Source organism: Asterias rubens, chromosome 13, assembly GCF_902459465.1.
Source record: "Asterias rubens chromosome 13, eAstRub1.3, whole genome shotgun sequence".
NCBI classification, from domain to species: domain Eukaryota; kingdom Metazoa; phylum Echinodermata; class Asteroidea; order Forcipulatida; family Asteriidae; genus Asterias; species Asterias rubens.
This window is the reverse complement of record NC_047074.1, coordinates 7,631,881-7,659,596: the sequence shown is the minus strand read 5'-3', so window position 1 is coordinate 7,659,596 and position 27,716 is coordinate 7,631,881. Positions and strand designations below refer to the sequence as shown.

General features: G+C 39.0%; 2 protein-coding genes and 1 long non-coding RNA gene across 3 annotated transcripts; all 3 read left to right on the top strand.

Annotated features, from left to right (window-relative positions):
- Window positions 1-6,167: 6,167 nt before the first annotated feature.
- On the top strand, window positions 6,168-20,819 carry LOC117298467 (amino acid transporter AVT1A-like). Its single transcript, XM_033781744.1, has 8 exons — window positions 6,168-6,377; window positions 6,837-6,933; window positions 14,705-14,861; window positions 15,011-15,196; window positions 16,913-17,172; window positions 17,968-18,189; window positions 18,474-18,675; window positions 20,060-20,819. The coding sequence occupies exons 1-8, from the start codon at window positions 6,267-6,269 to the stop codon at window positions 20,217-20,219; spliced, it is 1,395 nt and encodes a 464-aa protein (XP_033637635.1). The 5' UTR covers window positions 6,168-6,266; the 3' UTR covers window positions 20,220-20,819.
- LOC117298468 lies at window positions 8,034-11,344 on the top strand. Its single transcript, XR_004519972.1, has 4 exons — window positions 8,034-8,122; window positions 8,476-8,585; window positions 8,927-8,995; window positions 10,171-11,344. It is a non-coding gene; the product is annotated as an uncharacterized LOC117298468 (long non-coding RNA).
- A 5,344-nt stretch (window positions 20,820-26,163) lies between the features above and the next one.
- Window positions 26,164-26,580, top strand: LOC117298681 (C-type lectin domain family 10 member A-like). Its single transcript, XM_033782000.1, has one exon. The coding sequence runs from the start codon at window positions 26,164-26,166 to the stop codon at window positions 26,578-26,580; it is 417 nt and encodes a 138-aa protein (XP_033637891.1).
- The last annotated feature ends 1,136 nt before the right edge of the window (window positions 26,581-27,716 follow it).

The following is a 27,716-nucleotide window of genomic DNA, read 5'->3' as shown; positions in this document are numbered from 1 at the left end:
TCCTGGCTGCCGACGAAAATGTAATGAAAAACCCTCTTGCGTACCAGCTAACCCTTTTAGTGTTTATAAATACCATTAGTAATAATCCCCCTTTCTAACAAAAAATAATTTAATATCTTAGTACTGTGCTACTTATGTCTTAACTTATTTATTTCCTCATAGCTTCGAAAAATGGGGAAGATAAAAAGATGAAAGTACATTAAATATACAAACTTCCCCCACTAATCGTACGCCTATAAGTGCTTTTAAAATTACAGATCTTAAATAATTATGGTGACGAATTTAGGCCAGGCTACGTAACAACGTAAGTATTTTAACTTTTATAAACTGTTTTGAACCGGTTGCTTCTTCTTTTTTCTTCTTCTTCTTTTTTTTTGTTTGGGGGGGGGGGGGGGGGGTAGGTAAACGGTTCGAATTCATATTTGGCCCGATGTGTCATGGGGATGTTTGTGATCCAATCATTCATAAGGAATCATACACACGTAAATTAGAGCAATAAGTATATGCAATGACCAGCTAGCGTACACCACAGTTGAGACCACTTGTTCTTTTCTTAACTTTATGCTGTACATCGACAGTAATTTCGCAATTCATAGTTATTAGTAACAACGCGTAGTCTACTGCTAAGCGCGCGCGCGTAATCTATTTTTAAGCGAGCGCGCGTCATACAACCCACGTGCAACAGACTCTTCACAAAGTTTTTGAAAACAATATTTCAAACCTCGAATTTTCAACTGTCAACGTGTCATTAATTGTATTGTTTCAAGTCACCTGGAAATATATTTTTTTCTTTCAAACATAAGAGTATATGCTCACGAACCATAAAACAATTTTTTTAGTAATTATTTGTCACGATTTATATGTTAAAAAATATATAAAGTTGTTTGGGGGCTGACTCCGCCTACTCCTTTTGTGACGTGAATCGAGGCAGACTTTGCCTGCAATGCACATAGTAAACACACGTGCAAAGTACATGTGCGTCCAAGTCGTGAGTTGGTACATTTCAAAAAGTGTTTTTCTGCATTCAGCAGCAATACACCTGGTCGACATTACCAGAAAAAAAATAAATAAATCTACGCATTACAGGCAAAGTCTGCCTCGATTGACGCCACGAACAACGCCCTCTCGGGTCGGATTCTACTCTTAAATTTGTAAATAACGTAAGTACTGATTTTTTAAAACCTTAGTTAACTGTTTATTCACATTCCACTCATCAAAACACATATATTAGTGACAACAGCTTTATTTTGAAAAATACCACTTCCAGGTGACTTCAACGTTTTTTAACAAAAGGGCATTTATGAATAGGAATAAATCAGTAGTGACTCACTCTTAAACGTCCGTTTAAAACCTTGCAAGGTCGTTGCCGTGCGCTAAAGGCCCTCGCCATCGGCTCGGGCCTTTATCGGGCCTCGGGCACTGCAACTCGACCCTGCCGGCTTCAAACGGTCGTGTAAGAACTCGTCGCTACCCTTTTATTCCCTTATTTACGAATATGTCGCAAAATCATCTACTTTCTTAACTGTTTTCTCAAACATAAAATTTTAGTTGCAGTGACCCCTCGTTATGTTGCTTACGATATAAAGCACACATGAATCAGATAAATGTCCAGTGAAATTAATAACCAACATGAACAATTAAAACATTACACACACAAAAACCGGCATCTGGCACCAAGTTAAGTAATTGTTCACGGATTAAAGTTAATTTAAGTACCTGCACTGTTTTCCCCACTTTGTCTTTATCTTTTATAGTGGCTAAAAGGCAGAACAAAGAAATCTTAAAATAGAACCGAGGCAAAACGTTTTCTCCAAGAAACACTGTTCCTTAGTAGTGGTTCTTTCATCGGTGTAATCACATAGCTTTGTTCTCTTGCTCTGCTTTCAATAGGTAATCGAAAAAGCATATTTTTTTTATCGATGCATAACTATATAGTAAAAGGCCTTGTGGATCGACCCAAGCAGAGTTTTTCTGAAATGATAAATTTCTATCGACTTACAATATTCGGTGATCTTAAAAGTTCCCATCTTGCTCCGGAGGTCTATTGAGTGATAAATAAAACAGAAAACGATAATAGTCGTAATGGTCACTTTACTTTAGGATTAGAAACATGTGACATCCAAATAGTAGCAGCAAACTCGGCTTGATATGAATGTCTTTGCGCTCCAAACACTGACGTCTCCAGGCGACTTCTGTGTCCGTTCGACATCTAGGGTGTGGCCGAAGAGACAGCGACACACAAAGTGACCAAAAGACCTTGCACATTCGTAGTGGATTATTAACCACATCTGGCTTGACGGGGACGCTCGCACACAACGAACATCTCGTACGTTGCATACATGTCACCGCAATTCCAAGTATGTCTGGATTATTCTTGTAATCACGGGTTATCATGAAGCCATAATCCTGATCAGTGAGGTGTTTCTCATCATCTGGTTGATCTGGCTCCCACTCCAGATAATCAGTCGGATTGGTACCACCCTCGTTGCAGTTCCAGTCACCTTCAACCTGTGCATCATAACAATTGATCCAAACACCTTTCAGATTACCATGGTGCTGAAACGAAGTAGTTATGAATTTAATTTCCCAATCTGAGCTTGGTACCATTATAGATGCGTTTTTACGACCCCACTGCATCACGGCAGTTGACCAGTCGCCCTCCATGGATCCATCCAGACCCAAGTAGCAAGAATCACCAAAAGGCACCCATCCAGAAAGTCACCCTCTCGCTGCAAAGACACCATTGGTTACCAAGATGATAACGGATAGAGTAATAACTGTCATTGAAGTCATCAGCAGACACAATGAGCACTTTAATATTTTAGAGACTGGAAGATTTCTAGAAGGTATTTTGCAAGTTGATGGATCTTTGAGGTGATGCTGTGCATGCAAAAATCTGCAGTGAGTCTTACAAATTTTGTGACGAGGTGGCAACTAGTCTTTTTTTCTGCAGCACTGCATTTTAAGGTGCAGATCAAGAAGCGATTGCATTTGATGCAGTGTTGTGCGGAAAAGAGGAATATTTTGTCTATTTAATCTTAGCCGTTGCTGGGATACGCTAAACACATGTTGTTTGTTATCATTTCGTCAAGCCATGATGATAACAGACAGTGGGATCAAATAACAAGTTGTTACCAAATTACGGCATTAACTCTGGGAGATGATCTTGTGTTGAAAATTTGTGACGCACTTATGACCAGTCTTTTACCGCGGCATTGCATATATGGTCCCAAGAAGTGATTGCATTTTGCGCAGTTATAAGCAAATAATTTTAAATTACAGAAAGAGAAATTACTTGTTAATTTGGTCGCTCCTTGTAAACGGACGTGAACACAGCATGTAGACGACCGAAAGTAAGCTTTCCATCATTTGTGTTTTGATTGGTCCGAGGTGATTGCACCAACATCCTCCTAACTAATCAAAACCGACTATGAAAAGCTCATGTAACTGCACGTGTATCCAATGATATCGTGTCCAAGAGAATCACTGAATCTGAAAAGCAAGTACCTGTCTTCGAGACCGGTTCCCCTCGGCACCCTGGTCTTCCCTTGGGTCTCGACTTTCTTGGTGTTTGTCTCGGTCTCCCCCTTGGACATGCTGATCTTGGTCTTTGTCTTGGCCTCGGTTGTAACGGTCTTGAATACAACACTGCTCTTTCTTGTAGTGTTTATTTCGTACAAGTTTGCATAGTTCATTAAACAGCGCCACCAACCGACAGATGGAGGCGTTTTTCTCGTTCTGAGGACTACTAATAATGAATTTCGTGGGAAACATAAACAAACAGTTTACCCTTTGGTCTCCACTTTCTTTGGTCTTGCTCTTGGACATGCTGATCTTGGTCTTTGTCTTGGTCTCGGGTGTAACGGTCTTGAATACAACACTGCTCTTTCTTGTAGTGTTTATTTTGTACAACTTTGCATAGTCCATTAAACAGCGCCACCAACCGACAGATGGAGGAGTTTTTCTCGTTCTGAGGACGACGTATGATGATTTTCGTGGGAAACAAAAACGAACATGTAGGTAAGTTCTTTATGGTGCGTTCTGAGAAAATTCGTTAATTTTATCATGAGATAAACATAGAGAATAAATTTTCTTTTGCAGAAGTCTGGTTACCTCGCAAGACGTTACAAGACTGAGCACTGTATACACAGCTAGGAATTATCGGTTTGACGAACTAGACTATTTCTAAATTGACATACGAAAATCGTAAAACTATATAGGTTTTTACGTTGCTACACAGCGAAAGATAGCATGGAATCACATGATGCAAGCTTGGAACTTCTATTAATTAATTTTCCAGTACGATAAAGTATCTCTGTAACATTTCACTAGACAAGTTTTGTTTGCCGTAGGCCTAATGTTTCACATTGTTTCATATAATCAATTGATGTACATGCAAATGTTCTATTTATAGTTTATTTACCTCTCCGTCTTTGCTGTATTAAATATACATTATAATTATATTTTATTATTCGTTGTATTACTTGTTTTACAACCATATGTGGGGAGGCGGGTCTACGGATCAAAGTAAACTACTATGCTTTTGTTTATTCCATAGCCCATCTGAAAGTACTGTTCTTTATCGTTGAAATGGCATAATGAAATATAACTAACTATACTACGACTACTATACTACTAAACATAATAATAACAATAGAAACACATTCCTAACGTATTCCTAATGGATTCCTACGTATTCCTAACCACTTAACCCTAAAAAAAGGGAGCATAATTATTCTGTCTAGTATTATTAGTCTGGCGCATTTAGAAAACTGAGCGAATTTGTGGACAGCTGATGAATGGAATCTCATGTTCGGAAATTTAAAATTAATCTTTGTTGTCAGACGATGTTAATCATCGGGCTGCTCAAACACACATTTCCAACACCGATGTCGACTTTTTCGATGCAATTCGTTGGGAAGTTGGACGTTCTTGGACTTTGAAAATGTTCGAACTATTTTGTGCATACGTTGGTATACGTTCAGCAGGGCCTTTGGTAAAATTGGACCACCGGCCAACACTCCACTCAATTGTTATGCTAAGTAAAATCAGCTAAGCACCAGTCACAACCAATGTAATTATGGTATTACATTTTGGCAAGTGTGTAACATAAGCAAGCTATTTTCGTGCTTAAGCAATTATTTTGTGCTTAAGCAGCCCCATGAAATTTTGCCGCTCTCATGCTTGCCGCTCTCATCCCAGGGCAAGTGCAGAATTACTGTACTAGCTGTGTAAGTGCTTAGGGGGCTTACATGCCCAGCTAGTGCAGACGAGATTTGTTAATACAAAACACAATGTCCATAGATTCACATTAAATCTTACACCGTTTGAAGATAATGATAGCAGAAGCATACCTTGAAATATTAGTTGCTAAGGTGCTGTAGTTTTTGAGAAATGAGTAAAACAATGTCGTGAAAATACGTTTTGACATGCTAAAACAATTTTCGTATCATGATCACTGAGACGAAAATTATTTTCATTACATTGTTTTACTTATGTAATCAAAAACTACAGCACCTCGGCAAGTAATGTTTTCAGGGAAGCTTTCTACTATCATTATCATGCAACTGTGTAAGTTTAGTGCAATTTTGTGGACATTGTGTTTTTTATCCTACAAAAAGTACATAGACCCTTTAATAAAATACTACTCTAAAGTTGAGGAATTTTAAAGTTAATCCAAAGGATTGTAGTCAAGGACCAATCCACTTGACTCATCAAACTTATTATAAAGCATTTAACATTTAAATCTCAAACGATTTAATTTAAATCTAAAAGTGGTTTAGTCCCTTAATACAATCATGTGGACTAAAATTTCAAATGTCGTTTAAGCACGCGCACAGGCCAACATTCCCTGCTTACCCATGAAAAGCCCAGATAGAAAACTGCTTCTTCTTTTTGTAATTTGTGAGCGCCAATTCTCTGCTACAGACCCATGCAACTTGTGCCTAATACATGCATTGTGAAAATGGGCCCTGAAGGCAAGGGTCAGATGGCTGCTTACGTACAATTCATAAATGATTTTTTGCAGTAGCGTTTCTTGCAAGCAATGTACACACCACGTACCGGTAAATGCGTCAGTGGTTTTGAAATAACTATTTATTCACAGAGCGTATCACAGCTTTATGTGTTTTTCTTTTGTGAATTTGTTTTGGCAGTCAGGTCTGAATCGTTCTCCACTGTGAAATGTTGAAAGGCGTAAACACTTCATTGTAAGAACCAAAGTCTGGGTCAAAACACTCACACAGTTAACTCCCCGTATACCAATCATGGCCGACAAGGCTACGGAGCACGGGCAGGAGTTACACCTACTGAAATCTTCTCGAACTCGTCTGTACCAAGAACAGGATGAAGACAGTATACGAGATCTATCGGCAAAGGTAAGAGCAGGGACGAACCAACAAATTATACAACCTGAGACAAAAGGGGTTTACTCTTCCAAGTAAAGATCGCCGCACATTAAAGGTACTAGGCACTTATTATTGCTTAATCACTCAAAATAATTGCTGGCATATGACAACTTACTTGGTATACGAGCAATGGAGAGCTGATGATAGTACAAACATTGTGAGAAACGGCTCCCCTCTAAACTAACGTAGTTTTTCAGACAGATGTAATCCCACTCAAATATTAAAATACTTCCGGCCTGAAGCCTTTTATTAGGCAGCATCCGAAACGCATAATTTGTGCAACTTTATTATAATCTTGCACCTTCGATGACCAATTGATTCCAAAATTTTCACAGATGTGTTACTTTATGTATGGGATACGACACCAAGTGAGACTTGAAACGTGACAGAGTCTTTAAGTTTTTGACGTTTTACTTATTCTTTCGTCAGGGTGAGGGGTTGAGTGTTATCCAGACGGTTTTATCGCTGAGTGCATGTACCTGTGGATATGGCTCTATGGTGACGTCAGTGCTAGTGGTCAGTACAGGTAAGACAAACATATTGTTCAGATGATCTTCCCATCGGGGGATCTGCAACACTCAGCAAACTCCCAAAGGGGGATACAAACTCCGAGCTGGCAACTAAACAGCCAATGTCTGCCATATACAAATATTGGTATAACGTTAGATTGCACAAATTAAGAAATTGTGATTCGTTTACTAATCAACCATATTTATTCTAGTCATTGTGAAATCAGCGGTTAGTTTGGGGATTCGAACCCAGTCCACAACCTTTTAAAAAAAAAAACGACACCGGGGTGACTCTTACGAGGAACCCCAGAGGGCGCATCAAAGGGGCAGATTCTAGTCAACTACAACTTGTAATTTCGTTTGCACTAATCTTAAATATTGGGCACTGGACACCTTTGGGAATTGCCAAACGACCAGTATTCTCTCTTGGCTATATCCAACCTAGCCATCGAAGCTAACTGCAAGAGAGTAATGTAAGAAACAAAAAACACCGTGTTGCGCTCAGATGCCTAGCCTGAAATAAACAACTCTACATTGCACGCTACCAAGTGAGATTTAATGCTAAAGACTTTCAGTAACAGCTCATTCCCAAGTACTTTAAAGTCACCTGGAAGTGGTATTTTTTCAAAAAAAGCTTTTGTCACTAATATATGTGTTTTGATGAGTGGAATGTGAATAAACAGTTAAAGGGGGGGTACAGAATTGGTAAGAAAAAACCTCGTAAAAAATTCCTAAGATCACAGATTTACATAATACTTACACGGTCTAATGATAATGATAGTAGAAAACATCCCTTGAAATATTTCCGTCCATAATGCCATATTTGATGAGAAAGAAAGAAAAGTAATTTTCCGCTCGGACTTTATCGCTCCGGTAGCGTTTTATTAATTTTTTTAATCAATTTCGTAGATACTGCCCTCACACGACCAATAATAGTTATTTTGTTTTCTCAATTCGGCACGCGTAAATAATTCGCGAACGGTCGGTTACTGGTTCGCAGCAAACGTCGTTCTCAAGGATGATCGATCTCGCCGCGCAAAGCGCACCAAATTAACCCTCCGTGGAGATGAGCCAAGCATATGAGGTTGTAGTGTTATTCACGTCGATGGGTTGGCCACGTTGCTGCTCTAGACACACGCACGAACACACACACGTAAGCTAAGTCATGCCTGAGACCAGCACTATGGCCAGTTCAAGCCCAATGAAGTGAGTATTTTGTTTAATTTAGAATCCAACAAACTTGTCATTTCATCATCTGATTTTTTTTTTTTTTTTCAATAAGAAAATCTTCACCGTCAAATCGGAAAATCTTCGTGTGGCATTCCAACGATACCACTAATAATAGTATCGTTGGTCACAGTTTAGCTACGTCAAAAGCACTCTGAAATCTCTGTGAACTTATGATTTTGACAGTTTTACGAAATTATTTCTCTTTCACCTTGTTAAAATTTTAGGGCCTTGAAAAAAAAGCCAGACAAAAACTGAGACTGGCCTCTGTCTCTGTGAATTTGTTCAGTCAGTCACTGAAAATAAACTATTTTTTTATTCCTACATTTTAGTCCTAGTGGTGGCAGTGCATCTAGATAGGCCTACTCTACCATGCTGTTTCAACACCTGTGGATAAGGAGTTCCATGAACAACAAACCCTTCCCTCTGTTTTAATTAAAATGTAAGTTATCAAATTTGTGTTAGACTTTCCAAGATAAGTAATGTTTGTATCAAAAAAACAAGTTGTGATAAACATTTTCTCTATCAAATGGATGAAACCAGGAATGTTTTTTAATTGGTTATCGAGGGTGGTTCATCAAACACAAGTCAAACTCAAAGGTGTTGATTTATTTTAAAAGGTTTTGTGATGGTTGAGGTGAAAGCTCAATCACAAAAGGAAAACAAAAGATAGTTATGTGGCAGAGTAAATGCAGTTTATTTGCAAGGCATCTAACATGACAAGACGAGACTATAAAAAGTTTTTTTTAAAGAAATTTATTGGTGTGGCTTTCTCTTCTTCAGCAACCCTGTGGGAACTACCAACGGTAAAGATGAATTCTTTGAAGACAGTGACTCGATTTCCTCTGGATTGTAAGTTCAGTATGCTTCTCTGTTTTTGCATTGCAAAAATAATAAAATTGACTAATAAATAAGTCTTTGCAATTTTTAAAATAGTTTTATTTCTTCCTAAAGTGGCCACTTTGTACCTAAAAATAAAAAATGGCTGACATTTTTCAGTTGAAATTAACCTTGACCTTTTTATAACAGCCATCCTGCTAGTGCTAGAGTACGTTAAGCCCGGTTCATACTTCCTACGAACGCGAAAGCGAAGCGACTATGTCGTGAATTTGACGTCACAACTCCGTTTTCGCTGCGAATATTTGCAAGAGTCGAGCACAGGCCAACTTCCGCGAATATTTGTTGCGAATTTGTGACGTCAACATTCGCTTCGCATTCGCATTCGCAGGAAGTATGAACCGGGCTTTACAATACTTTAGGTAGAACAATGTTTTGTGCACTTTAAACAATTTATGCATGTTGAAAGTAGCTTTTTTAGGTGAAAACAAATAAATAAAAAAAAAAACATACATGTAACTGATTTTTGTTTTGTTTTGCCGCAGTCTTATGATGAAAGATGTCACTACTTAAAGCCTTTTTAGTCAGAGTTTGTTTCAGTAATTCACCTCGAGGTACTCCAATCTGATTAAGCCTTCTTTGTTTTCTTTTTTATTGAAATTGATGTGTAAAAATGCAAGTAAATTTCAGCGTTCAGTTTTATCAGATCAGACAGTAGTTTACTTAGATTTTATGAAATTTTTGGCTCGTTATCTGGGCCCAATTTCATGGCTCTGCTTACCGTAACGTAAGCAAAGAATCAGCGCTTACTTAAGCAGGGAATTCTGCGCGTATGTCAAGCGTATTTAACAGGTTAACAGTGAATTTTTGCATGTGCACGCGTGTACGCGACGTTACTAAAATACTAGTCATTATTCGCTTACACCGCTAGCGCAAAAATTCTGCGCTTGCACAGTAAGCGAAGTAATGGTGATCGCAAGCACAAAATACTGCGGTAAGCAGAGCCATGAAATTAGGCCCTGGTCATGCTTATTTTGTATTGTAAATTTGTTTGAAGAAAATTGAATCATGGTAAGTTTGGTTGGGGAGAAAAGGTTAGTTTTTTCTTTTTTCTAATGTGGCTTGGTTAAAACAACAGTTTAATAAAATGAAAATTTTATCTTATTGTTTCTATTTCCCTCCAATTTCAGGCCTAGCACTCTTGATGACCTACCGTTTTTTCAAGTTAAAGTATTGGGCGATTCCTTCACGAGGTACTTGCCGAGGAACTTAAACAGTGACTGGTTTCTTCCTGATGTTGTAACCCAGCCAGGAGTAACATATTTCTTGCAAAATCGGAAAAATTTTCCTTGAAATGTAGTGTCATAGATATGTAAATACTTCAACAAATAATGACCATAAAAAAGTTACTTGATACTTTGTAGGAAACACTGCAGCTGTTGATAGTTTTGAGAAAAGATTATTTTCGAAATGATATGGTTTGGACAATTGGTCATCAGAAAATATGTGAAGCTGAGAAACAATTTGATTCATGTATGAATCGTTCCGCTGTTGCCAGATATGTGGTTGGCAGCGCTAAACATGGATGAACTCTATGTTTATGTGAACATATTATGGTGATATTTTTTAAAATTTGGTTTGGCTGTCACATAGACAAAAACCAATCTGTGTCCCTTAATGTTATTTGTTATTTATTATAGCAAGGTACATGGACTTAGGTGTCTGATTTTTGTGTTTAAGGTACTATACAGGATTGGTAGAGCTGACAAAATAGTAGTAGTGAATGTGATGGGATCAGCTAATGCCTTTTTTTCTTTTTTCTTGAGGTTTTCAGATTCAGTTTTGTCGAACATGACTTAATTTCAGAGGGAAGTTTTTCACAGAAAAGAATGTCTCTGGTATGAATTTCATTGTCAAAACTGAAATAAAGCAACATTTTTGTATCCTTACCGATTCTGTGTAATACAAAAATGTACCTTGAAGGTAAAAAGCAATGTTCATATGATTGCTTTACAGGGTTTTCATTATTAATATTTAACTTATTTTATGCAATACTAAACATTCCAAAATGTCCTAACAGTTGTATTACAAGTTGGATGTGATACTACAAAAAGCAAGAAAATAAGTATCAAGTGGAAAGTATTTTAACTTGGGTAATTAACAGGTCTCCTAATTACTTGGGTGTCCCTGCAATTACTTTTAATTGTACTGCCACAATACTTGTGTGTAAATCTTTTATATAATTGTATTTTTTCTGTTTTATATAATTGTGTGTACATGGAAATGTTGGTAACTGTGTGAGACATTCATGCTGCTGAAAGAAGAAACCGAAAACAAATAAATGTTTCCATAAAACAGGAAAAAGTGTGACAGAGTTTTCATTTTGTTGGTATTAAAAACTATTAATTTGACTACTGAACCCCCACAAGAGGTGCAAATAAATAAATAAATAAATGAATATGTGGGATTGGGCTCGTGACGGTGATGCCTTACAAGAAAATAGTGCATCTGAAATAAGAGTATAAACCAATGAGATTTTTTTAGCATCTGAAAAATGCTTTAAAATTGTTATTTGTTGAGTGAAAAGTTAAAGTGAAAAGTTTGTGAGACCAAATGTAAGAAAAACAAAACTGTTTTCCCAGTAGCTGACTGGCAATGGGGTACAGGAGGATGCATTGTTTGTAGTCGGTTAATTTATTCTTTTTTTTCATTAGAACAGTACTCGTGGTGACACAGTGGCCGGGCCAGGTGACACGAATCAATTTGTTTGTTGTTGGGTGTCTTGGTCGCCTATTCCATTTGTTTTATTTCATGTGCAATTTTCTAGTCATAGTTGTATACTTGTATTTTAATGTGTCTTCAGTGTTTCTGCATTTTTATTTTGTATAGAGGACCACAATGGAAATAAGCTTATTTTAGCTTTTTTGTGTTATCCTCGACAATTCCTCAGATTCAAATGTCTTTTCCCTTGTATTTTTTATCTGTTTTTGTCCAATTGTTGTATTTTAAAGAATTCTGTGGAGATTGTCTAATAAACAAACAAACAAACAAACAAACAAGTTTTTCTTCACAACGAAACCACGAGACGCTAAATAGTCTGGTACCTCACTGTTTACCAAACACAGCTTTCAGATTTCTCGTAGTAAGTAGGAAGCCGCACACAATCAACTTGCCTAGCGTTTTCTTACGCAGCAGCTGATTAGTCAAGAAGGCAACGTAGTACAGTCTGACCAATCACAATCGGGCTCTCATTTTTTAGCCATGCTGGACATTTTGATTCAAACGATTACGCTGACGAAGACATATTCTGTAAAGGTTTTTGACTGTTTTGGGGTTCCTTAGGAAAAACGAACATAGTAAAATACTAGATGAATAGTGTATCTAACACTCATTAAGGAAAATTATTCTGCCCAATTTAGTTAAATATTATGAAAATGACTTTTACGGAGACCCTTATTTCTTCTCAAAATCCGTGATGCTTTTGGTCTCATATTTCTGTATTTTTAGCACAAAAAATCGTGTTATTAATTTTCTAGGTACAATAAAACATTATCGCTTCGTTGTGTGATGTTTTTTTTCGTTACAGTGTTTAATTTTCCCGAAATGAATTTTTGAAAACGTGCCCTCCAAGCAGAAGCTCATAAGATACGCAGCGAATAGCTGTGTTTTAAATATTATAAAAACGACTTACGGAGACCCTTATTTCTGCACAAAATCCGTGATGTTTTTGGTCTCATATTTCTGTATTTTTAACACAAAAAATCGTGTTATTAATTTTCTAGGTACAATAAAACATTATCGCTTCGTTGTGTGATGTTTTTTTTTCGTTACAGTGTTTTATTTTCCCGAAATGAATTTTTGAAAACATGTTCTCCAAGCTTATTATTTATTGATAACGGTCATGCATCCGACTGACTGTACAAGGGTAACATGGTCTATACACGTACACCTACACGCAGTTTGCAATACATACACATTTCCACACACACACGACGTGCAGTTGCATGGCCGTACGTGAAAGAGCTCATTATATATGCGGATGACCCTTCAGTGGCCTTTCAGTAGACGACCGCAAACGGCCGGCCACCTCCGCCCTAAAGCCTGAATGGGAATGAGTGTACCAACGGCGCTGAGACGCATGAGGGCGATATTCAAAAATCTATACAGGGAAATTTTGCAAGCCTGGACCGTGCGTGGCTATTCAATGATTTCATGCAAAATGTGTAATCGGTTTTTCACTATTTTCTCGGGACCCAGATGGCTGATCGATTTCAAACTTCTACAGGTTTGTCAGTTTATGTATATGGTGGCTTACATTAAGTGCTTACACTGCCAGCAACTGTTTTGTTAGTAAAAACCAGACCTGTACCCGGCCTTTAACTAAGGTTTTACAAAAATCAGTTCTTATGTTATTTACAAATTTAAGAGTAGACCCCGACCCGAGAGAGCGCTGTTCGTGACGCCAATCGAGGCAGACTTTGCCTGTAATGCGTAGGGTAAACACAGTTGCAAAGTACATGTACGGACCAAGTCGTGAGTTTGTAAGTTTGAACAACAAAAAGTTTTTTTCCGGCAATGCCGACCAGGTGTATTGCTGCTGAATGCAGAAAAACACTTTTTGAAATGTACCAACTCACGGCTTGGACGTACATGTACTTTACACGTGTGTTTACTATAAGCATTGCAGGCAAAGTCTGCCTCGATTGACGTCACAAAAGGGGTAGGCGGAGTCAGCCCCCAAACAACTTTATATATTTTTTAAACATATAAATCGTGACAAACAATTACTAAAACAATTGTTTTATTGTTGTAAGCATACACTCTTATGTTTGAAAGAAAAAAATTCTATTTCCAGGTGACTTTAAAGTATTTTTGATTATTAACATACAACTATTTCAATTGCTCTTGTCAACAAGAGGTTGGCCGAAATATTTTTTTTTTTTTAACTGACACTCAAAACCCAAGTGATGCACATATTATTAACAAATCATTCTTTCTTGCTTTCTGAAGAAGAAAAACATAATTAAACAAATTGATAATTTTTAAGAGAAGTTATGCCTGTTTTACTTAAAGCACTCATTGTTGTGTAATCTAACCATGGAGTTGCAGAAGCAAAGGGTATGAAAAAGTAATTATTTTGTTTTGTCAAGTATTCCCTGTACAGCTTGCGAAAATAATGATTACCTTTTTGATAAAAATAGACATAACTCCTCAATTTCATTAATTGTTTTTCTTTTATCAATATAAACCACAAGGGAAACTTACTGGGTAAATTTTGAAATGATTTTTGGGTTGAACAAAGAATCGACTAGAGTGAAATTCGAACCAACGGATTAACGTGCCGGAGCTCTACCAACTGAGCTATCTAGCCCAATATTGGCGGTGTCCCTATTTTGTCAATATCTTTGTTCGGGTTGCGAGTCAGAAGCCATACAAGCGTCAACAGCCAAATTACGATACAACCCCGGAAGCGGCAGCCAGGGGATCACCTTAAGGGGATGCAACTTTTTGTTTCAGACATCAATATAAACCACAAGGGAATCTGACTGGGTAAATTCTTGTTTTTCTTATGATAAGCAGGAGAGGTTGCTTTTTAAATACATGCTTAACGCTGTACCTTTGAGTGCCATTTGTTTGTTTGTTTTGAGAAAACATCACCAATCCCGGTGTATAGGTATCGGTAAAATATCTCTGGACTTTTTAAGACTGTTTTATTTTTTACAGGATGGCTTGGGCTTGTCACCGGTGGTCTCGTTTATTCCGCTGTTGTTTTTACCATGGTGCTCCTAGCACGCTGCTGGAACATGGTTCGCGAGAAATATCCAACAGAGCGTCATCCGTATGGGGCGATTAGCTCTGAGGCCCTTGGTAGCCGAGCAGGGTAATGTCAACCGGTTCTATGCTTTTTTTCTTCTTTTTTTTGTTTTTTATATCATTGTTCCAAGCTCCGTGCTGGAAATGTATTTTACACTTTCTAAAACTAGTGTTTGTTTTAATTCAGTTATTTATTGTAATTTTTATATCACGCAGAACTGTCGTGAATATTCTCCTGGTCTGTGTATGTTTCTTGTCCGGTGCAGCTATACCTCTGGCCGGTTCCGAACTAATAATGCTCCTCGGTGTTCCGGTACTCCGGGGTTACTTCTGCTATTTCCCCGTTGCGATAGGCATCGTTGCCTGCCTGCTAACGATTCTGAAGACACCCAAAAATATTTGGTGAGTGAAACTGATGAATCCATGCCACTTGTGACGTCAAGGGGTCAAAAGTTCACAATGGACATATGAAATTTAAACAAGACTTTATACATGTTTACTCTTTGCTCTTCCACGACGAGTTATCTGTGTTCTTTTGATCGAGTCGAAGAACAAAAGCAGTATTACAGTCACACCTTTAGTATGTTGGTCAGGGACAAAACGACGAGGACTTGAACCCATACTCAGCTTATCAGAAACACCAATAACTCGGCCTACAAATTGAGTTAAAAATCCCATTTTCTCAGACTTAACAGAGAATACGCAAGAGTAACATAATTAAAAGTTAGAGTGACCAGGGCAAGTTCGTTTCCCCGCCGAGTTTTTAACAACATAGACCAGTCCGCTGTCTGAGGCTCGTGCACAAAAATATGAGCCTTATTCTGTCCTTTATCAATTAACACATAAACCCCAACCCATGCAAATATTCACCTGTCCTGCTGCTCTGGAATGGTGAAACCTGGAAAACTGTTTGATTGCTATCAGTAAGTATATTCCTCAGTGACAAGAAATATTGTCGTCACAATTTCATGGTTTGGGTAATTCATAATCAAAGACGTTAAACCAATGTTTGTATGCGAGCGATTGGCTGTTTCCAGCTTGGTATTGCATATCCCATTAGGGAGTTTGCCGAGTTCCCTTGATGGGAAGATCATTCAAACAACAAACAACAAACAGTATTATGACTATAGTATCTTAAGATCATCATTGCCAGTTGACAAATAATTTACTCTTGTGCACTTGAGGGTTGAGACATTTCTTGTTCTTATTCATCCATGAGCCTTCGATCAACATCCAACATACATCTTCAACTTTCCAATGGTCCACGCACGAATACCCGCTATGGTGATAGAGTATTCTCAGTTGCTCCAGCAACTTGCTGACACAAGCTCCCTCTTCCCATCCGTGACACATCCTCGATCAACTCATTCAACACTCAACTAAAAACACATCTTTTCAGACAATGTTAAAGCGCTTTGAAACGCCTGTGGAAAGCGCTATACAAATGTAATTTATTTATTATTATTATTATTATTATTATTATTGTCATTGTCATTGTCATTGTCATTGCCATTGCCATTGCCATTGCCATTGCCATTGCCATTGCCATTGCCATTGCCATTGCCATTGCCATTGCCATTGTCATTGTCATTGTCATTGTCATTGTCATTGTCATTGTCATTGTCATTGTCATTGTTAATGTTATCTTCTGTAACAGGCTGGTTTCGTTGCTGTCCTGTTTGTGTTTTTGTTTTGTTTTGTTTTGTTTTTGTTTCGTTTTCGTTTTCGTTTTCGTTTTCGTTTTCGTTTTCGTTTTCGTTTTCGTTTTCGTTTTCGTTTTCGTTTTCGTTTTCGTTTTCGTTTTCGTTTTCGTTTTCGTTTTCGTTTTCGTTTTCGTTTTCGTTTTCGTTTTCGTTTTCGTTTTCGTTTCTGTTTCTGTTTCTGTTTCTGTTTCTGTTTCTGTTTCTGTTTCTGTTTCTGTTTTTGTTTTTGTTTCTGTTTCTGTTTCTGTTTTGTTTTTGTGTTTCTGTTTCTGTTTCTGTTTATTGTTTTTGTTTTTGTTTTTGTTTTTGTTTTTGTTTTTGTTATTGTTATTGTTAGTGTTAGTGTTATTGTTATTGTTATTGTTATTGTTATTGTTATTGTTATTGTTATTGTTATTGTTATCTTCTGTAACAGGCTGGTTTCGTTGCTGTCCTTTTCATGTAACATTGCTGCAGCCACGGTCGTTCTCTTTGGAATGATTTTATCGAATGATGGGGAATCGAGCAGTGCAACCAACGATGACACTCCGGATGACGAGACCCCTCTTCTCCATCTTGCAGAAATTATTGGGGTACTGATATATATAACCGGTGTCCACTACATACTCCCAACGATACAACAGGACATGAAAGAACCGTCGGATGCTGGAAAGGTTGTTATTATATCGGCTTGTGGTAGGTCGTACTGTGCTTTGTTTCATCAACATGTATATGTAGAGATATACCACAACTTCTATATCAAATAACAAACCTGTGAAAATTTAGGCTCAATCGGTCATCGGAGTCGGGAGAAAACAACGGAAAAACCCTGTTTCGCGCGTTTCGCCGTGTCATGACATGTGTTTAAAATAAATCTGTAATTCTCGTTATATTGTTTTGCTGTTTTCTCAAAAAGTAAAGCATTTCATGGAATAATATTTCAAGAGAAGTCTTTCACCATTGCCTTCTGTAAACCCTGTAAGTTATTTGTAAATCTGTGAACTTTTATTTTTTTTTTAACCGAATGGGTCCAATGGCTTTAAGCAACACTGGTAATAATCATCGTTGGTAGTACTTAAAATTTCTCCTGAAGATTCCTGGATAGTTTAGCGACCTACAATCCAAGCCATATCTCGTTACCACCCCCACCTCCCCCGCCCCATTGCCTCCTTTTAATGTTGGCTCTCATTTCGCGGTCTGCGCTGCCATTAACATTGAGTTTGGGAAGCGTGAGAGAATGTTTTTAATGATGCGAATTGGTGGTCCAAGCATTTTGACCGGAAGTGTAGTGTTTTGACGGTCTCCAAATTTGAGTAACTATACAAATTAATATAAAAATGAATAGCAGGTATGCGGGAAAATCAGACAAACATGTTTAAAATCTTTTTTTGAGGGAGTGTTCGCTGTAAACGTTTTGTTCTCGACGTTTTGAACAGTAAACTCTACTCGTCTCCAAATTTCTTTAATTTCATTTTTGTATAATTTCTGCAGTAAACACGGTCGCATTCTTGCCTATTATCATTACGGTTTTCATTATCTACGGGTCGACTAGAAGCGCAACCGGGAATGCCTCTGCTTTGACGTTGCTCCCCGATGGTGCCTTCAAGACCATTGGCTCGTCATTGATCATGGTGCATCTTATACAGGTTATACTTCTCTGCAACAATCCCTTGTATCAGTTCTTGGAGGAGAAACTTGATATACCATCGGGTGGTAAGTTGTGACCTTTCTTAGCTTTGTAGTAAAGCAAAAAAAAAACATTTTAAGTAACATTAAACAAAATGTAAGAATAACGAGTATGGTTTTGATAAGCAGAAGCTTGCAAAAACAGCCAGAAAGAGACAAAGAAACAAAACAGACAGACATACATGTAAACAAAAGGACAGAGGAACATAATACCCTATAATTACCGCCTACCACCAATGCTCCAAGCTCATTAATGCAACAACATGTTCATGTCCAAGCTCATGTTCATTTCTTACTTTATCAACGGACAGATTTCAGCTGGAAACGACTAGTTCTACGCCCCTTGGTTATACTCCTCCAGATTTTCTTGCTAGAAACGGTTCCTCAAGTCAACCTGTATTTTGCAATAGTTGGAGGTTGTTTCTTGCCATCTGTTGGGCTTTTCCTACCAGCATTGTGCTATACACGCCTCAAGCGAATACAGCTTCAAGAAAACGGGATCAGTAAAACACCGTAAGTGGCACATGTCAATGGGTGAATTTCAAACGCTAGGTGGCAGCAGACATACCGGGTACACGTTCATTGTTTGCGTAATTCTGCGCATGTGCACATTACCGGAAACTGTGGAACTTACCTGGAAAGTCTGCTTCCACCAATCCTCTCTAAAGTCCCGCATTTTTATAAAAAAAATTTCGCTCGGCCCCAGCGGCCAGTCTATCCAGGACCGCTGGGATGGGCTAATCGCTTGCACAGATTCTTGCTCAGGAAGTACGTCATGCGTACAGTGCATAGAAATATGGTGCAGTGTGAGTGTGATGCATGATGGGACTGCGCATTATTAAACCAATGACAGTGCATGATACGTTTGCCCATCCCAGCGCCTTTGGTTAAAGCAAGGCGCTGGGGACGAGCGAATTGAACCCAAGGCTCTGTCAAAAGACTTTCGCCTCTTTCACTTTTAAAATACAGTGCATTTAGGTCTGTTCGGGTGGTCCCAATGTAAATCCCATAGACATGATCACAAAACACTAAGTAGACCAGCATGCACCTCATTCTATGTTCGTGTACAAACAGATGTTTCGCAGAGTCGCGGATGCGAAAACGCATACAGATGTCGAACCGTACGCGTTCGCGTCAAGTGAGCTGTGTAGTTGTTTCGCAAAATTCGAACGAATGCCGTCAACTTGAGGCTCAAGAGGGCGCTATTAACCAAATGTACAGTACATAAAAACTCCACAGGCTAAACTGACATCCGTCTCCTAACTTTTTAGTCCATTTCTCTTTTTCTGAAGCATGGTGGTTAACAAAATGTCCACTACATCCATGTATGATACCTCTAATAGACATGGTGAAAACCTGGTGCAAATCCGCTACATAAACATGAACAAAATATACTTGTTGTTTACTTACGTGTATGGCGACAGATTCCCGTTTTGAGCGACTTTTCTAACTTGTGTACAACGGTTATACGTCACATGGACCTCAAAAACTGATGACGTATTATGACGTATCCGTTCACGTAAGAGTATTGGTGACTCTGCGAAACCTCTCTATCATAATACGAAAACCTATACGTGTTTCAATTGGTGTGTACAAAGTATGTATCTTTTGTATAGACTCCTTTGTATCATTTTGCTCTCCTATTCTAAGGCATTTTGTTAGGCCTATGGTTCTTTTTATCTTCTTTTTTTTGTATGACTAAGCCCTGATTTGCCTAATATCTTTACATGCTTTTTCAAGGATCTGGGAGGGAGAAATTATACGTTTTTAAGCGCCAGTTGGCCGATTCCTAATTTATTTAACCATTTATGCTCTTCTGTGCATCCCTCCGAAACATTTTAATGTATGAACCTTGTACTTCTTTCCATGGTGGAACATTTTTGTTTTTATCTTTTAGGAAACTATTTTTACTGGAAACATTCGTCTGCTGGTTGATCATGGGGCTCACACCGCTTATAATGGCCACCGTCCTGTACGTTACGGTGTCTGAGATGGTAGCTGGACGGACTGTGTTTACCGTGCCGTGCTATGTTAACGCAACACTAGCTCACCCATAACTCAAGAAAAGTCCATAGATCGAATGGGAGACTTTGGAACGCTAGGTGGCAGCAGACTTATTATGGCCACCGTCATGTTCGTCATGGTGTCTGATATGGTAGCTGGACGGACTGTGTATACCGTGCCATGCTATGCATTAAAAGGGTTTTCACCAGTTTTTTTTTCAACTTCACATTTGCTAATCATACATTTATGGTATATTATAGTATGGATGGGGTAGACTTAGTGAAACCCGGTAAGTGTTTGCTTGATTTGGGAATGCCATACAGGACAAGAAAGACAACCGACACAAAAGACATAATCTTTACTAGAACGACAAACTGTAATATCTATATATTTGCGATCATCCTTTATTGGCGGTTTAATAACAGTCAGTCAAGTGTGTTGTTAAACCCTATTAACCAAAATGCCCCTTTCTAACCATGTACATCAACAATGAAATAAATTTGTAATGAGCTTTATTTTTCGCAGGAAGTACTTTTTCATAAACATTGTAAAAGTTTGTCTTTCATGCACCTTGAATTAATTATGGTTACTTAAAGGAACACGTTGCCTTGGATCGGTCGAGTTGGTCTTTGAAAAGCGTTTGTAACCGTTTGTTATAAAATATATATGGGTATAAGATGTTGTAAAAGTAGAATACAATGATTCACACAAACATACCTCGAAATTGCACGGTTTTCCTTTTACCTCGTCGACTAACACGGTCGGCTATTTATGGGAGTCAAATTGTTCACTCCCATAAATGGCCGACCGTGTTAGTTCGCACAGTAAAAGGGAAACCACGCAATTTCGAGGCAAATGTGTGTGGATCATTGTATTCTACTTTTAAAACATCTTTCCAACCATATGCATTTTATTAAAAAAATGGTTACAAACGCTTTTTGTAAACCAACTCGTCCGATCCAAGGCAACGTTTCCTTTAAATAAATTTACGTCATAATATTGTGGCTCGTACTACGAAGTGATCTATTTGTTTGTAAAAGATCATACTGTTTTTGTGCAAACTTTGTTGCAAGAGTCGAGCACAACAATGGTTCAATGATTCCTGCGCGCAATTGCTCGAATGTGGGCTTACTATACCGAGTTGTTATAGCACTGTTGTTAAAGCCATTATACACTTTCGGATAAAAAAACAAAAGTTCACAGATTTACAAATAACTTACAGGGTTTACAGAAGGTAATGGTAAAATACTTCTCTTGAATTGATGAATTAGAATACCTGAAATGGCGCCTCTATCAGTTTACGTGTATCACTAAGTAACATCTAAGAGTGCATTGTTTTATTTCCATTACTTTAGACACCAATACAGCACATATGATAATCAGGTTAAGGCAAATCGATAACATGAAAAATACAATATTAAAATACAACAACAAGTGACATCTGGCGCGAAGTTTAAGTGTACACGGCGAGCAAATATTTTACCACAATTTTCCATGAGGTAGCAAAGGCAGAATTTGTCTATAATACTGACAAGTAAAAAACTACAGTTTGCTCAGTAAAAATGTCCCCCAACTGTCGAAGTCAAGGTATTTGAACTGTCTGTAGTTATGACAGGTTTGTTCTCCGCTTACAATGTAGTCGAAAAGTAAGACGTTTGTATCGACTAACATAGTTTGGCGATCTTGAAAGTTCCGATATTGCTCCAGATTCAGAACATGGTTACAGAAAATTTTCTTTTGAAAGTTTGAAAAGTTTCTTTTGAATGAGAGACAGTCTTGGCACTCCAAACATCGTCGTCTGCAGACGGCTACTGTGTCTATTTAATTTTGTCCAGGGTGTGGCCGAAGAGACATGCAGCGAGATGATTTTACCACATCTTGCTTGGCGTATCGCTCACAGACGATGTACTGCTTAAGTTATTTGTTATTCACGTTTGAAATCAGAATAGTGGCAGCTAACTCCGATTGTTATTGAATGAGAGACATTCTCGGCGCTCCATACATCGTCGTCTGCAGGCGACTACTGTGTCCATAGGATAGCTGTCCAAGGTGGACGAAGAGACAGCGAGATAGTTGATAAACCACATCTGGCTTGACGGGGACGCTCACAGACGATGTACTGGTTACGTTAGTTTTTAGTCACGTTTGCAATCAGAATAGTAGCGGCTAACTCCGATTGGTATTGAATGGGAGACAGTCTTTGCGCTCCATCCGATTGATATTTGTCCAGGGTGTGGCCGAAGAGACAGCGAGATGGTTGATTTAACCACATCTTGCTGACGGGGACGCTCACAGACTGATGACTGGGAGAATTCGTTATGCAGATCGCGCCAACGGCCAAGACTGGCTGGGTTGCCCTTGGTTATCATCATGGCATAATCCTGATCAGAAGAGCGCGTATCATCATCCGGTTGATCATAATCCCACTTCCGATATTCAGTCGGATTTCCATTCTCGTAGCAGATCCACTCGCCTTCAACTTGTTCATCATTACAATTGATCCAAACGCCAATTAGATCGTCGTGGAGCTGAATGAATTGATAACGAATCTGGTTTCCCAATCTGAGCTTGGGACCATTATATATGCGTTGTGAAGGTTACACTGCATCACGGCAGTGGACCAGTGGCCCCTCCATGGATCCATCCAGACCCAAGTAGCAAGAATCACCAAAAGGCACCCATCCAGAAAGGCACCCTCTTGCAGCAAAGACACCCTTGATCACCATGCTGATGACAGACAGTGACACCAAACTGTAACAAATCTTTTCAATAACTCGATAGGCCATTTCGTGACACACCTGGCTCGGTATCTGTTTACCCGTCACATGCTCACTTTGACTGCGTTGATATCTTTTAAGTTTTAAGGTGTGTGAAAAAGACTCTAGTTTACAGTAGAATTGTTGACACGAATCAGCAAGGCGATTGGTCTTGTTAATAGAACTTCTGCTGTTCTCTCCTCGGTTTATATATCCCCCATTTGTCACCGAAACGGCGGCGTCAGACGGAAATAAATAAACTTGATGATACTGTGTAAAAAACGTGCGCAAAATAACACAGTGGATCCTATGGAATTGCTCTGTTATAAGAATTGACCGAGGGTCGTTAGGCAGCTATGAGCAAGTTCAACTGCGCATATTTAGTCGACCCGTGATTGACCACTGACCAGCAACGTACATGCGCAATCGACGCACTCAATCGAACGACTCGTTTGGTTTGTTGTGCAATGGTCGTCTCTACTACTAGGGCGTTGGTTGTGGCAGAGACAATGAATTTGTAATAGTTTGAAACAAGCCCGCCCTTCAAACACTACGAGTGAAGGGAAAACTTCTGGCATGTTCATTGGGTGCGTTCGTTTAGCTTCCCTGGGTCGACCCCGGTCTGCCCCGGTATGTTTGAATAGTTTTTACGGGGCTCACCCGGGTCAGCCCCCAGTGCCCTGCTTGTGGAGTGGGTCACTTGGGGGGGGGGGGGGTGCGATCTGAGGTGTATGGGGTCACCACGAGAGAGCGAGTGTGATCGTTCGATTAGCACTTGTCAGGAATCACCCAGTGATCACTGCGGGGTCGACCCAGGGAAGCTAATCGAACACATCCATTATTGTTTTGGTTTACTCTTCAATATTAATGTGAGGCGCTCTCAATAGTTCTGAAATTTTAAGTTAGCATAATAGTCGTTCTCACTAGCATTGATTAATGTCTCCGGCTTTCTCAAGTTAGAGTCACTAGGCTTTGGGAAAGTATCTCACCGATTATAACTGATAGTGAACCTTACTTTCTGAGTGACCTACACACCAAACATCCAGTAATCGTACAGATCGGACTATGAGAGTGATATTGACCTTAATAATAATAATTAATTCAAACACTTTTTAACACAAACAATATAATAAAATAAATATAGCCTGAGAGCACTTAGCAGAAAGAGTCAAATTATTCACGAGTTGTGTAAATAATTACTGTCACCAGCATCCCACAGCAAAGCCCCTTACATAAGTTTTCGCCAACCTCCTTTCGCCTCGGAACACTTAGCCGAAAGAGCCCAATTATTCAAGAGTTGTTTAAATAATTACTGTTTGCCAGCCAAGAGCAAAGCACCTTAAGTTTTTGGCAAGCCCACTCGAAGTAACTGTTACAGCTGCTGACCCGTTAGACTGGGCCCCTGTCTTTATCCGCAAGGATAAAGAGAGTTTCCTGCCGCTACAACTAGTGATTCCATTGGATACAATGATATCAAACGTGCAGTGACATAAGATGCCCAAACAGTCACTGCTGTCACGTCCGCAATAAAATTTAACTGCATGTCTCTATTTGAAATGAGGGTAGGTTAAAAGTGAATATACACGCCGGACTCGAGGTAGGTCTCTGACGTTTATATTCACGAGCCTTGAAGTGTAACGTTAGATGTTCAGGCTAAAGAACAACCTCCTTTTTACCTCTAAGCAAGAGGGCGCCCTGCTCGAATGCCGTCATTAAAATTCTTTAAACTTTTCGTTAGTTTCTATAATCTTCCGTAACCGTCGATTCTATACTATTATCCTTTACTATAGACCACCGAGATTGACTGGAAGCAGTTTATGATCCAATTTTCATCCTCCATGGTTTTTCATCAGGTACCGCGATAGCTGTTAAAGTTGCATCGGGGATATTGAGAATATTAATTTAGGTTTTACCTTCAGCGATTTGTGTAATAGCACTGTGTACTCAGTACTTTTCCGAGGTCTGCTGAAAAACACTGGGACTGAGCGATTGTCAAAATCAAAAGCTGCATGCCAACTAACCTTTTAGAATTGAAGGTGATTTTGCCACGATAACCAGTATCTTTTGCATGACCACCAAAATGTTACTATTTAATTTGAGGCCTGACAAATTATAGTTAGTTTGGCTCACTAATTTGTTAAGCTTTTTATTTTTTTCACCCATTGAACACTTTCGGTAAACAGAATTGTCCAAAGGCCCACACTTCGTGTATAGCACAACTTATATAGTGAAATAACAAACCTGTGAAAATTTAGGCTCAATCGGTCATCGTAGCCGGGAGAAAATAACAGGAAAACTCACCCGTTTCCGCACGTTTCGCCGTGTCATGACATGTGTTTAAAAAAAATCGTAACTCTCGATCAAAAACTAAAGTATTGCATGGAATAATATTTCTAAGTTATTTGTTAACTTTTCTGTCCCGAAAGTGTATAATGGCGTGCCCACGAATACACAATACCCAAGCAAAAGGCGACGAGTACCAGTGCATGCCGTCATCAGTTGACCACATGATGGATAATGAGGGAACCAGTATGCCTACTGGCCTCACTCAGTTTGGTTACCAGCTGGTTGTGAAGGCCTAAAAAACCTTCCAAAGTCAACGATCAAAAATGGCGGACACCGTGTATGGTTAGAATGGTCATTTCAAATGAATTGTACTCACAGTGTTAGCAATGTTGTTTTATTGATGGAATAAGTTATACCTTCGGCAATTGCCGTTGATTATCGTGTGCTACTGGTAACAGGGCTGACTAAATTTGCTTGTGCATATTGTTCATCATGTTCTAATCGTACTGAATATATAACGTCTTGGCCAAACGAAATAAAATTACATCAAGGTTTGACCGTATCCAGGTAACCAATAATTAAACAAAATATTCCGCTTTACTTCGCAACAATGCTTGCAATTATTAAATTAAATTAGTCGTTGTTTGGTCACGTATTCGGTAGTACACGCAACACCTTAGCAAAAGCCTTGTCTATACTACTGCGTCACAGGTTTGCAATACTCACTGTTGACTTATGCTCGCTATTTTAGCACCAAGATTTCACCACTCTTAATACCTCAAGAAATCTGGCAGACTCACATTGTTAAATAGTGCTCATTACTTCATCTGATGATGTATTCAACCTCAGTTGTTTCTCTATCTGTCATTGGCATGGTGATCAAGGGTGTCTTTGCAGGGAGAGGGTGCCCTTATGGATGGGTGCCTTTTGCTGATTCTTGGGTCTGGATGGATCCATGAATGGCACACAGCCCACTGCCGTAATGCAGTGTGATCGTTACAATGCATCTTTAATGGTCCCAAGCTCAGATGGCGAAAATGAGTTCCTATTGAATGCGTTTCAGCACCACGGAGGTGTTTGGATCAATTGTAATGATGCTGAAGTTGAAGGTGAATGGAACTGCATCGAGAATGGTAAATATCTGACTGATTATCGGAAGTGGGAGCCCGACCAACCAGATGATGACAAATGGCAGGCAAATCAGGATTATGGCTTCAGGATAACCCAAGTTTACGATGATAAGAATCCAGACATACTTGGCTTTTGGGGTGATATGAGCAAAGGTCGACCTATGTTCATCGTCTGTGAGCGTCCTCGCCAAGTCAGCCGTAGCCAGTCTGCTATGAACGTGTACTGCATGACCATAGATTAGTCTACTGGTCACTTTGTGTCTCGCTGTCTCTTCGGCCACACCCTGGACAGATATATCCAACTGACACAGAAGCCGTCTGCAGACGACGATGTATGGAGCGCCAGGACTGTCTTTCATTCATCATCAAGCGGAGTTCGTCTGGTTCCACGCCCCATTTTTGTGAGCTCACTATTAATGCCACTCGCTACCAAGTCGTGAGGGAATATTTTCAAGAGAGTGTCCGCTGCTACTATCTGGATTCACATGTTTCTGATGAGGAAATATACTCTAATCATGATTATTGTCTTTGGTTGCTCGGTTCTTATCTGAATATTAAATCCCTTTATTAAATGAACACTTTATTCTGACTTGCCTACCTCTTTTGAAATCGAAACGCGTGAAGAACCGTTTCCCCGTCATCTTCTTAATAAACAGTTACACTTCTTTCCATGAGGTTATGATGTCACACTGTAGTATGGAATGACGTCACCTCTAATTAAACGCTTGATCTCTTCTTATAAGTACTTTATTTCTTAACACACGTTAAACTTTCCTGATGCTCCACCATCACCTGCATGAAAAAGCGTTATGTCAACACTTATGTAAATCCAGGTGAATACTGATTGGGTCATGTGGTGCAAGGGGGCTTGGTATTCATCACGCCTCCCCTCCAATTGCTCATTAGCAGTGACGACGATAACGAAATGGCGGCTGAAGCTTTAGCTACGGCCGTTGCTCAGGGAGTTGCCAAGGCTGCCCGATACCTCAATACATGTACATGCATGGCGATGCACGAATACCTTAGACGTAGCCGTAGCTGATCGGAAACGGCCTATTAACAATACAAGTATCCTTTAACTAATGTTGTAAATATATACTAAATGTTTTTTGCAAACACTGTACCAATCACCTGTATCCTGTTTATCAAGTGCAAATCTCGCGAGTTTTCAAAAATTATACTACGTATTTAAAGGGAACACACGGTTCCGGAAACTTGTTGAATACCCACGAGACTTGGCATTATTGATTTAACGCACTATAAAATCAAATATTGAGACCACAATAACGTACCGAAGAGAAATGAATTAAAGAGTAACAAGTAATATTAGTGCAGACTGTTCGAGTTGCATTGTTTTTTGAGTTATTTTATAATGTAT